This window comes from Alligator sinensis, unplaced genomic scaffold (assembly GCF_000455745.1).
Source record: "Alligator sinensis unplaced genomic scaffold, ASM45574v1 scaffold20_2, whole genome shotgun sequence".
Classification (NCBI taxonomy): domain Eukaryota; kingdom Metazoa; phylum Chordata; order Crocodylia; family Alligatoridae; genus Alligator; species Alligator sinensis.
The window spans coordinates 2,252,678-2,265,743 of record NW_005842012.1 but is presented as its reverse complement, the minus strand read 5'-3'; the positions used below and the strand labels follow the sequence as shown (position 1 = coordinate 2,265,743).

General features: G+C 45.1%; 1 protein-coding gene across 8 annotated transcripts in view; it reads left to right on the top strand.

The window, feature by feature from the left end:
• The window catches only part of ANGPT1 (angiopoietin 1), a 274,023-nt gene that overhangs the window by 210,000 nt on the left and 50,957 nt on the right, over nt 1-13,066 (top strand). For all 8 annotated transcript variants that reach the window (XR_003093647.1, XR_003093648.1, XM_025202019.1 and 5 more), the window contains one exon: nt 6,707-6,873. Coding sequence is in view for 6 of the 8 variants with exons in the window: in XM_025202019.1 (XP_025057804.1) it covers nt 6,707-6,873 (167 nt within the window). In the remaining 2 variants the exon portion in view is untranslated. The remainder of the gene's footprint in view (nt 1-6,706; nt 6,874-13,066) is intronic.

The window sequence follows — 13,066 nt, the reverse complement described above, 5'->3', positions numbered from 1 at the left end:
CAGCCATCTCACAGACCCCAACCCCCTCCCCCAATCCACATTCCTCCAAAACCTTTCTATTTCTACAAAGAGACATAAACGCTTGCGCATACATCAATTCCTCCCATTTACCATTCTGCCGGCAGAACAAAATCAATTGTAAGATGGTATTATAATTAACACTTCCCTCCGGAGGCCAATGTTCTTGATCATCTAGCTTATAGCATGGCCATGCAGTTTCACAGAAGAATTTAGCTTTCTTCTTAGTCATAGGATCCCCACCGAACTCTGCCCAATGTCCCAATACACAAAAGAGGGGGGTACATTCCCTAACCTTACTGTTAATGGTACCCATCTCAGGGCTGCCTTCCCGGTTCTGACCGTCCAACTTACCTGGGATCCAGGGATCTGTTCTTAGTCCTTGTCCTCACAGGGGAAAAATCACTGGTCTTGGACTCAGGCCAGACAGAATACTTACAGAGATAATCCGAGGTAGGCGTACTGATGGTAGGCCTTATGCCCTTTCTACCCTCTCACCCAAGTGCCTGTTACTGGTACTTTCACTCTATGGCGTTGCACCGTTAGGCTACTGCCGCCTCAGCGATCCAGCTCCCCCAGAAGCAAAAGTCTTACCGGGAAAAGAGATCCCGGGGCACGCCTGACATTCGTTCCGGAGGAGTGGTCGGCTGGTCGTCAGTTAGTCCGGGCAAAGCCTTATCTAAGGCAGTCCCATCTGTGGTGCCAAAAACTGTTGTGCCCCAGCTCAAGTCTGGGATCGTGCCCGGTATGCAAAGGCCAATAAAGATACCAGGGGTGAAAGTACAAAGAAGGTTTCTTGCTAGCAATAAAAGGTGCAAGCGGAATACTTCACGTAACAAGCACACCTACTACTACTTCTAAGCATCTTTTATACAGGAGTTTTCAAGCCTTCGCAAGCGTGCTTGTTTAATGATTGGTTATAAGTGAGTGACACAAGAAGTTCTTTACTGAGCATGTCTCTATACCTGTGTTTTAGCCATGTATCTCATTTACATACATGTGTGTTTCATTAGCATACTTTTTACCCACCTAGGGGTGTGATTTTTAGTATTTTAATGAGCCCTTTAACCCAGTTCTCTGTTTCTTATTTGTTTTCAAGCCCCCTTTATCTAAGACTGTCTCCTCCTTATCATTGCAGATGGGCATTCTTCACATAGCATTCTCTTCTTCTTCGTCTTCAAGTAGAGGTTTCTAGGTCACTCCTTACACTAACACCCCCCTACAATCTCGAGCAATGGAGGTATAATCCTCCATGGTGATAGCCCCTCCCTTCCATTGGGTGTACGCCTCCTTTTTTCGCTTTGAGACATTCCTGGATGCTTTTGGTGAGCCATGAGGGCTTTTGAGCACTCTTGCCTCCTTTTATTTGCGTGGGGATTATCACCCTTTGGGCTTGGAGGATCGTTTCCTTAAGGAATGACCACACTTCTTAGACTCCCAAATCCCCTCCCCTCCAGGACCTCAGTGCCTCCCTGACTAATCTCCTTACCTCATTGAAATCCTCCCTCCTGAAGTCCAGGGCTGTTGCCTTGCTGCAGGCCTTTGACACCCTGCGCTGGATGGTGAATTCCAGTAAGCGATGATTGCTGTCGCCCAGGTGGTCGAGCACCCTCAGTCCCCTCACTAGGTCATCACCTGTGGCCACGACCAAGTCCAACAGGGCATTTCCCCTGGTGGGACTGTGCACCTCCTGGATTAGATGGAGGTCCTGTAACTCAGCTAGGAACCTACATGAGTGGTCATACCTGGCTGACTGCTCTTCCCAACAGATGTCCGGATAGTTTAGGTCACCCATGATGACCACATCCTTTGACTTAACTGTCTCCATGAGCTGACCTGAGAATTCCCGGTCCAGCTCTTCCCCCTGGTTGGGTGGCCTGTAGTAGACCCCCCCTGTTAAGTCCCTTTCCCCCCAACCCCCTTGTATTCTGACCCAGAGCACTGCAGTCTGCCCCTCCTCTGACCCAGTGCTGTTTGTTGAGGATGTGTATTGCTCTTTGACATAGAGCGCCACACCCCCACCTTTCCTCCCCGTTCTATCCCGCCTATACAGCCTATAGCCCTTGATGTTTACTACCCAGTTGTGCATTGGATCCCACCAAGTTTCAGTGAGCCCTACTATGTCCGGGTTTGTGTTAGCTAGCAGGAGGGCAAGTTCCTCCTGCTTGTTCCCCATACTACGAGCATTAGTGTAGTATGTTTATAGAGTACTTGTCCTAAAACTTGCAGCAGGTTCAAAATAAGTAAACTGCATCAGTTATGGATAAAATAAATGTATGGGTACCTGTAGGCATTTTCCTTTATGCAAGTTACTACAGGGATGTTTATTTCTAGGTCAGTGTTTTTAAATTGGCTCTTCACTTCCATGTGCTCAGGGAGAGCCGAGTCTGACAGTAAGAAAGGAGCCCCCGCAGGGGAAAGAAGTTGTGGGGAGGGAGGAAGGGGAGAGGGCAAGGGTGCTCCCTGATCTTCCCAGATTTATTTTCCCTACTGTAGCAGGGAAGGGAACAAATTCTAAGCAAACATCCAATGCGTAGATTCTATACCTGGAAAATGGAAAAAAATTATAAGTTCTAATTATTGGTGGGTCAACTTATATTCAGGGTTATCTTATATTTGAGTTAATACATATATTTAATGCTTTGTGTTTATACAGAGCATGGAATATTGAAAGAGGTCTGTTCTACATAGTGAAAGTCTATAACCTAAATAAAATAAAATATACATAATAAGGCACAGAGCAGTCGTTCAAAAATAAGTATGCTTTATTATTACAAATGATGAGAAAAATGAGAAGTGGAATTTCCTAAAGTATCTCTTTTTGAACAGTTTTCTTTTGACAAACAAGAGTAAGGTTAACAAAAGTAAAGAAGTGCATATGTTTTTGAAAGTACTTAAACCCATACTTGAAGGCATAATTTACCTCTAACACCAAGGTTTAGGAAACAAACATTGCCTCTGGGATGGTTTCTCCATGACTTCACGCCAGAGTTTATTATAGTTTCATAGTTTTAGGGTCGGAAGGGACCTAATAGATCTTCTAGCCCGACCCCCCGCCAGGGTGGGAGAACAACAAAAAACCCTAAAAACAAAAACGGGACTCAAATGAGTCCAGCCAGGTAGGCATCCAGCCTCTTCTTAAAGACCCCCAGGGTAGGGGCCAGCACCACCTCCCTTGGAAGTTGGTTCCAGCTCCTAGCCGCCCTAACTGTGAAGTAATTTTTTTGGATGTCCAATCTGTACCTCCTCTCCATCAACTTGTGCCCATTACTCCTTGTTATGCCAGCAGGGGCTAGGGGAAACAGCGTCTCCCCCAAACCCTTCTGGTTCCCCCTAGTGAGTTTATAGACGGTCACCAGGTCCCCCCTCAGCCTTCTCTTGTGGAGGCTGAATAGGTTCAGGTCCCGCAGTCTCTCACTGTAGGGTCTGCCCTGTTATCCCCGGATCATGCGGGTGGCCCTCCTCTGGACCCTCTCCATGTTGTCCACATCCCTCCTGAAATGGGGCGCACAGAACTGGACACAATACTCCATCTGTGGCCTGACCAGTGTGGCATAGAGGGGGAGGATCACCTCCCTGGCTCTACTCGAGATGCACCTGTGGATGCACGACAAGGTCCGGTTAGCCCTGCCAACCATGACCTCGCATTGTCGGCCCATGTTCATCTTGGAGTCAATAATGACACCAAGATCCCTTTCCGCCTCCGTGCTCTCAAGTAGGGAGTTCCCCATCATATAAGTGTGCTGCTGGTTCCTACTACCCAAGTGCAGCACCTATCTGCACCAAGTGCAGATTATACCTATCTCCAAAGCAGCTGGTGCTGACCACCGGTGAGACAGGATATTGAAGAAGACGAATGACTAGTCTGATTTAGTATAGCAGTTCCCCAGTTCCTAGAATAGGAAGGCCATCCCACGTATGAGGGCTAGAAGGTGAAGAGCCAAGAGTGTGAGGAAGACAGGAATAAAAAGACAAGCAGAGGATTAACAGCATACAGAGGAATGGGACAGATGTAGGTGGTGACATGATTATGCAGATGAAGAGCAGAAGGTTGTATTTGAACTAGTAAAGTATGAATGCTTGAAAAACAAAGGAGTAATTAAGGAAGACTACTGTAGCAACAGTGAGAGGAGTGAGGTCAACAACTCAGATAATGGCAGGCTATAGTAATCTAAGTGAGAAATGACGAGAATTAGACAGTAGTTGTAATGGTGGGGAAAGAACAAACTTTGGCATTACAAAAGAAGAGAAATTTGTGGGAGGGAAAGTGTATGTGTGTGTGTGCATAGAAGAGGAGGACAAGATAATACTTCCTTTAAGATCACCATGTCATTCCACTCAGTTCATTTGTAAGATCACCGTGTCATTTCACTCACCATACACTACTGCACGTCATTTCTTAAAGACTAAATACTTTATCCCAAAAATTCATTTAATCTCTGTTGAGTCAAAAAGCAGGACTCACAATCATACGCCTGAATTAATTTATTCAGAATGATGGAACATGCCACTACCTTTCACTTAGTCTGTAGCAGGTGTGGACAAAATATAACCCATGGGCCATATCCAGCCTTCCAACTGATTGGATCCAGCCCGTGGGAGGTGTCAGCCAATTGTTTGGATCCAATATGCGGCCGCCCCCATGGAGTTCTGCCTGGGGCACTCCATACCATGCTCCTACCTGCACCCACTGGCCCTGGACCAAACCAGCGTGGAGTTTGCTGGCAGAGCTGCTCGCAGTTTGGCTGCAGCCACCTGGGTGCTGCTCAGCTTCCCCGACATGCAGCAGTGGCTCCTCTTCCTCCTCCTGCCCTTTCCCTTGCCACACTGCTCCAGGTTGGAGGAAACTTCATCTGGATAGCTCCTAACCCAGCATGCAGGGCTCTGGCTCCATCACCCAGCTGTCTTCCACCCACTCCCTATGTAGCCCTCAAGCTCATATAATTGCCACCCCTGGGCTATAGTGTCAGTTCCCTGAGACTTTCTGATTAAACAGTAAATAGGCTTGGTAGCTTTGTTGAAGATGAAGGTAATTTTAAAAGAAAATGAATGTTGTTTAATGAGTCTTGTACAGGGCATGCCTACACGTACATTAATGCACCATAGTTATGGTGCATTAAGCTTAATACCTATAATAACAGGTACTAACATAATGTGCTATAATTGGCGCCACTACACAGTAGCGCCAGTGCATGTATTCTATGCGATGCTAATGTACAGTAGACTAATGCTAGTCTACTAGTGATTAGTTTCCTACCCTTGTTCACAACTCAAGATGTCTGAATGAGCAGGAGACAGTTGTGTGCTTATCTTATTTGAATGATTTGTTCATTGCAAGCTGAAATAATAACTATAGTACTATATATCAATTTTTGTTTTTTGGCAAACATAAGGAAACTAAGAGTTCTTAGATGTATGTAATGACACATTGCCCTATACTTTAGATAACATTGGAAGTCTGGGAGTGGTGTCAAATATGAAATGCTAATAAAGCATGAAACAAAAATTGAATGCCAAATTCTTAAAGTACCTATTTAGAAAATTTGCTATGCTTTTTTCTTTTATTGCCATTTTTATGTTTGAATAATTCTATTGGTTAGTTAAATAGGAATAAAATAATCTGTGTTTGTAGAAGATGAGGATGATGCAGATTAATTACAGCATCTAATTTATTTATTTCGCATTTAGAAAATATAGTTTTACCTCCACATCCTATTGTTTGGATTTCTTGTCCATAGGTTGTATCACACAAAGCAGTATGAAAGAAGTACAATGCTCAGCAATACAAAAGAAGCACTAATCAGTATAATCACCCATATATGCATTGTATCCCCAAATAGCAGTGTAAGAAGAGATGAGTTTTTCTAGTGTGCTGTGGCTTTGATGGATCCAGGATGCATCTCAAAATCCAGGGTCTGTCACATTCTGGCCTGCAGTTATTTCTAATTTAAGATAGGAGCAAAGTCAGGAAGTGAAAGCTGGAGGAAGGAGGAGGAACCCACAGATTTTGTCTGCTAGTGTAGCTGGACTGACTAGAGGAGCAGCAGATGGGCAGAAGCCTGGAGGCTGCAATTTAACCCTTTGCAGGCCACGTACCCGTTTAACAGTCCTGATTTAAACTAAAAAGCTCTAGTTTGAGCATCTCTACGTCTGAGTTTTGTCAAATACGTTAGAAGAGAAGAGATGATCTAGCAAAGTGGCCAGATCTAAAATGAGTCAGGGTTTTACAGATTAAAAGAAATTACATGAATTACAACCTGGAGCTAAATGAAGGCAAGTGCGAAATCAGAGTTAATGTATTTCAATATGTCCTTAATAAATGAGCTACAGAATTCTGATATACCTTCCTTGTCTAAATAGTCCCAAAATGTAGTCTAATGTGGAACTGTTATAAAAGGCTAATAAGTAATATACTGCCTTCATCAAGCAGTAGATGAGGGCAATAACATAATAATACTTTATTATTTTGTAGTGATTTTCCAATATTACTAATATTAATTTAGCCATAAAACATCTATACAAGGTAAGTATTTAAAGAACCAGTTTACAGATGGTGAAAAGTTTAAGTGACTTACTATTCAAATATATAAGAAAAAAATGTAATAATGAATTATTATGGTATAACTATTGCTTACTATTATACCATATTAAGAAAAATAATTAGTTATTTTTAACAACTTTTTCCTAGGGTTTTGGTACCCCATCAGGTGAACATTGGCTGGGGAATGAGTTTATCTTTGCAGTAACGAGTCAGAGGCAATATTCTCTAAGAATTGAGTTAATGGACTGGGAAGGAAATCGGGCATATTCACAATATGACAGATTTCATATAGGAAATGAAAAACAGAATTACAGGTACGTACTTATTTGTGGTTTTTTTCACAATAATGTTGTATTAATTTTTACCTAATGGACATTTATAGACATGCTCTGGGAGGGGAGGGAAGTGCTTTATTTAGAACATCTGCAAGAGCCACTGTAATTAAAACATCAGGAGTGTCACGTGTATCAATGTGGCCACACTGAATAATGGCGGTGAGAGACCTTCAGTTTTAGCACCTCCAACACCATTATTCAGTACGGGGATGCTGATACACTGACACTGGAGTCTGCTAGAGCACGGTAATTACCACACGCCACCAGGGTTGATTAATTGAGTCTGCTCTGCTGCACTGTAATTACAGCACATCAGAGCAGCCTTGCTGCACTTGCATAGGCACCCAATGCGAATAAAGGAGACTTAGTATAACCAAGGAATCTAATTTTCTAGCAGGGGAATCTGAGAGAAGAAACTAATATATGTGACAATAGCAGTATGGTCAAAAGAGGATTATGCAACTGAAATCTATTTGGATTTGATGGATAATGGGTGGGGATGGCTGTGAGCCACCTGAAAATCTTGAAGGGAAGAGCAACCGGGAAGCACCCCTTGGAGATATAAGGGTTCTCAGTCAGGTATTAAACCATTTCCCCTACCTAAGAAGTCAGCAAAAGTAAGATTAGGGTTCCTGGATGTCCTGCAGAGGGAACAGTTTTGATAATTTCATATGTAAAGGAGTTCCTCACCTCCCCCCACCCCCCGCCACCTGCCGTGAATGGGCTTTGAGCAAGGGTGGACCCATGGGGAGGAGGGGTGCAGTGGTTCAGTCGCACCCGCTTTGATATCTGCTCCATGCAAACCTTTAAAACCAAACCTTTAAAACCCAAACCTTTAACACCAGGTGCTCTGGGACTGCTGATAACATTTCTATTTAGGCAGTGCTGAGAGTCAGTTGACTTCATGGCTTATTGTCAACTCCCTTATTCCTGTCAATCTGTCTTCAACAATCCTTTCTCCTTTTCAATGGTTTTGATGTTCCACTATTCAAACTATCCTTTCTTTTGAAATTTTGCTGTCTATTAGCCATTCTTGGTAATGTTTCTCTTCTGTTTCACAGCCCTGTGGACTGTTTTAAGCACTAGCTAGAAATCTTAACTCGGGTGTAGAAATGACCAGGGATCTGGTTTTCTGTTCACGATGGGAAAACATGGTCAAATGTGGATTTTGAGGAGAAAAGCACAGATTTTCTCATTTAAAGGAGAAAACCCCAGATTTTCTCCTTTAAATGAGAAAAAAATGTGTGAAAAAGGGAGTTTCAGCCTGCATGGGGCTGGGAGGAGCAGCAGGAGGGCAATCAGGCAGGAGGTGCCATATGCATGTGCTCACTCACACAAGCATGTGGCCACCAGGCAGCCTGGAGAGCAGCTCCCACAGCTCCCCACAGATAATTCAGGGTGGATTGAGGCCCCCATAGTGAGGGAGGGAGGGACTTGGGCAGGGCTGGGGCTGGGGTTGTTGGCTAGCTGGGAAGTGCATGGGGTTTGGGCCCAGGGCTGGAATCTGTGGCCATAGGGCCCAGGGGGGGCATGGGACAGGGCTGTGGGTGAGTCATCTGTGGGACAGGGGGGCTTTTCCCCACTACTGCTTGCACTTCCAGGGAGGTGTGGGGGGCACATGCCCCCCCCAGAATTGTGCATGGGGTGGGGATGGGCTGCCCACTGTGGATTCAGGCTCCCCACCCTGCTGCCCTCCTCCAGGGACCCCCATGGCCCAATGAGTGGCACCCAGCATGGCAGAGCAGAGCAGAGCAGGGTCAAGCGGGGAAGCTTGGTGCTGCTGCTGGGAGCCCCGTGTCCCCATAGCAAGGCACCCACTGTCCACCTGGCACCAGCAAGGGACACAAGTCTGCACTGGCACCCCCACTGCTTCTGGGTGGGAAGGGAGTGCTTCGCCATGGCAGCATGGGACTTACAGCAGCAGCATCAAGCTTTCCTACCCTGCTCTACCCTGTTTTGCCAGGTCCTGCCCACTTGGCTGTGGAGGCTGTGTGGGAGAGCAACAGAACAGGGAGCCCAATCCCACAGCAGGCAGCCCCCCCCCCCCCCCCCCCCATGGGCTCTACTCTGGCCATGCCACCTATGGGGGAAGGGGAGCTGGGCTGTGCACTCCACTCTGCTGCAGCAGCCACCACCAGTCCCCATGGGAGGCAGCCAGGGCTCAGGCACTGCTGCTGGGGGCAGGGGTCTGTGGACCTGGGTTTCTGGCTCCATAGCCCTGGAAGCAGCAGAGTTGGAGGGTGGAGGACTCTGGGTGGGGAGTGAGGGGTAACAGCAGGGATGGGGGTATGTGGGTCAGGAGTGAGGGGAAATGGCATGGGCAGGGCACTGGCATATCAGGGCTTCTCAGAGCCACAAAGCAGTGAGGTGGGTGGGAGAGCTGGAGCTGGACCTGCATCATCGTGAGCAAAGTGGGTGGGGAAGCTCTGATTTTCAATAATACAGAATCCCAAAATCAAATGCCATAATATATAGGTATTTGGAGTTTATTTTATTATAATGATTGAGGCACTGGTAGGCTTCCAAATTGCTTTAAAACTGTAAATATGTCAATAAAATATTGCGTTCAACTGATATCTGTATAGTATATATACCTGTGAGCGTGTGTGTGTGTGTGTGTGTGTGTGTGTGTGTGTGTGTATGTGTGTATATATATATATATATATAATTTTAATCACAGAAAAATGCATATTTGGGAGGTTTAATCAGATAATTTGTGGGGAGTTTATCAGAGAATTTGCAATTTTTAAACAGAGAAAACCAGGATCCCTGGAAATGACTCACAATGTAGTATGGGAGGCATTGTAACGATACTTTTATGACCAGGTAACTAAATCCTTGGATGATGGTGTCGCTGTGGACATAGTCTTTCTAGACTTTAGGAAGGCCCTGACACTGTCTCTCACCCCATTCTCATTAATAAATTAAGTGACTGTGGCATTGATGCCTACACAGTTGGATGGGTAAAAAACTGGCGGATGGGGTGCACCCAGAGAGTAGTGGTGGATGGGTTGTACTCAACCTGGTGAGATGTGAGCAGTGGGGTTCCCCATTGCTCAGTCCTCGGGCCTGCACTGTTTAACATCTTCATCAGTGACTTGGACAAGGGGGTGGAAAGCACGCTGTCCAAGTTTGCTGATGACACTAAGATGTGGGGTGAGGTGGACACACTTGAAGACAGAGAGAGGCTGCAACTAGATTTAGACAGACTACAAATGTGGGCAGATGAGAATAGGATGGGGTTCAACGTAGACAAATGCAGGGTGCTGCACCTTGGGAGAAGGAATCCACGGCATGCATACAGGCTGGGGGGGTCCCCTCTTGAAAGCACATGGGCAGAAAGGGATCTTGGAGTCATTATTGACTCCAAAATGAACATGAGCCGCCAATGCCAGACCACAGCCCTCAAGGCCAGCCATACCTTGTCATGCATCCAAAGATGCATCTCAGGCTGGTTCAGAGAGGTGATACTCCCCCTCTATGCAACATTGGTCAGGCCACAATTGGAGTAATGCATCCAGTACTGGACGCTACACTTTAAAAAGGATATGGCCAGCCTGGAGAGAGTTCAGAGGAGGGCCACCTGCTTGGTGAGAGGGCAGCAGAACAGGCCCTACGAGGAGAGACTGAGGGACCTGAACCTGTTCAGCCTCAGCAACAGGAGGCTGAGGGGGGACCTGGTGGCTGCCTACAAACACATCAGGGGAGACCATCAGCAAATAAGAAGAGCCCTTTTCTCCCCAGCACCACCTGGGTTGACAAGGAACAATGGTAATAATCTGATGGAGAATTGGTTTAGGGTAGAGATCAGAAGGCAATATTTTACAGTTAGGGTGGCCAAAATCTGGAACCAGCATCCTAGGGAAGTGGTCCTCGTGGGTAAATTCAAAAAGAGGTTGAATGATCACCTGTCTGGGGTCTTGTGAACCCAGCATTCATTCCTGCCTGTGGCAGGGGGTCAGGCTAGATGATCTGTTCAGGTCCCTCCTGACCCTAACTATTATGAAACTATGAAACTTAAGAAGGTTGGGGGGGGTGTTTATTACTCGAAAGAAGAGATGTACATTTAACCATAATGACTACAGCACCAACGAAATAGCATCTTTTGTCTATTTTAGCCCAGTTTGCTGTGTATTTTTTAAACATTATATGTAATCTAACCAATCAGTGTACATACCAGATGTTACACATGTATAGTGCTACTCCCGTGGCGTATTAGTAGAGTATCTAGTTGCTCTGTAACTGGAGAAAATTGTGTATTTTGTCATATATGATGATGTGCCACACCATCTGCACCTCTCTTTTAAAAATCCTAGATCCACCTATGAACTTAAGGGTTACAGTTATATGGCCGCTAAGTTTAGAAACTTCAGTCTCATAATAATATCTTTACCCAAGCAGTCCAAATGTGAATATAGATCCTGTGTGGCACCCTGTTCTTGAGACACTTAATTTTAAGACCTGAAGAATCAATTTATCTTCATTGTCTCTAAGAATACATGCAGATATTACACTTAAATCAACCTAAATAGGGTTAGATTGATCAAAATACCAAACTGTACATGTATTCAGAATATAAGCCACCTGATCATAGATTGGATCTTGAGGATGTCTACATGTGCCTTAAGAGAGGAAAACCAAAGAAGAAAGAATCAAACATGGATGAACTGCTAACTTCATTGCCCAACAGTTTTATTTAAAACTCAGCACAGCTTTTAGCATTTACAGCTTAATCAAGGCTTAGTAGAACATCACCTACACTCACTCAATCATGCTGGTCCAAATGGATGAATATCTATCCCTCACTTGTCTAGAAACCAGCAAAAGTCTGTATATTTCTGGGCATGAGTGATCTGTAAGCATTATTCTGCCTTAACCCTTTACACTGTAAGGAAGAGAATACTCATTATTCCTTAGTAAATTCCACTGGGATATTGGGTGCCTTGAGATCCCTTTCGTCCTACTACAGGTATCTCATCACACATTCTATCACAGTTCTTCTTGAATGTCTCTCTCCTAAACGACTATATGTATTTAAGGATCTTCACCCTTCCTGTGTTCTCCAGAGAGTTTTCACTGTTCTTACATGTATTTTCATTGAGGACTATGCATCTAAGTGCCACCATCCACCTTAAAGATTTTTAAGTTTTACTGATAAGTAAGGAGGGAAAAAACCTGAAAACTTTCAGGAAAAAAATGACAAAGTTCTACCTCAGTAAATACATTAAAGACTATAGAGTTATACACAAAGCAACATAATTTATATGAATATCTCTCTGATGTTCAACCCACATAATAGGAGACAAGACACGATTCTGAATTGATCAAAGGAATACAAAGCAAATTAAAATGTGTGCATTTATAAATCACTGGCCAGGCCTTGAGAAGAATTTTGACCATATTATCACTTCACTAATGGTAGTTCTTAAGGATATACTTAGATTTCATAGATTTCATAGATTGCTGGGGTCAGAAGGGACCTATTAGATCACCTATTAGATTGGTTTCGACCTGGAAGGGTGTGGGCAGTGGGTCCCGCAGGGCTCAGTCCTTGGTCCGATACTCTTTAATGTCTTCATCAGCGACTTGGACGAGGGAGTGAAATGTACTCTGTCCAAGTTTGCAGATGACACAAAGCTATGGGGAGAAGTGGACATGCCGGAGGGCAGGGAACAGCTGCAAGCAGACCTGGACAGTTTGGACAAGTGGGCAGAAAACAACAGAATGCAGTTCAACAAGAAGAAATGCAAAGTGCTGCACCTAGGGAGGAGAAATGTCCAGCACACCTACTGCCTAGGAAATGACCTGCTGGGTGGCACGGAAGTGGAAAAGGATCTTGGAGTCCTAGTGGACTCCAAGATGAACATGAGTCAGCAGTGTGACAAAGCCATCAGAAAAGCCAATGGCACTTTATCGTGCATCAACAGATGCATGACGAACAGATCCAAGGAGGTGATACTTCCCCTCTATCGGGCGCTGGTCAGACCGCAGTTTGAGTACTGCGTGCAATTCTGGGCACCGCACTTCAAGAGGGATGCGGATAACCTGGAGAGGGTCCAGAGAAGGGCCTCTCATATGGTTAAGGGCCTGCAGACCAAGCCCTATGAGGAGAGACTAGAGAACCTGGACCTTTTCAGCCTCCGCAAGAGAAGGTTGAGAGGTGACCTTGTGG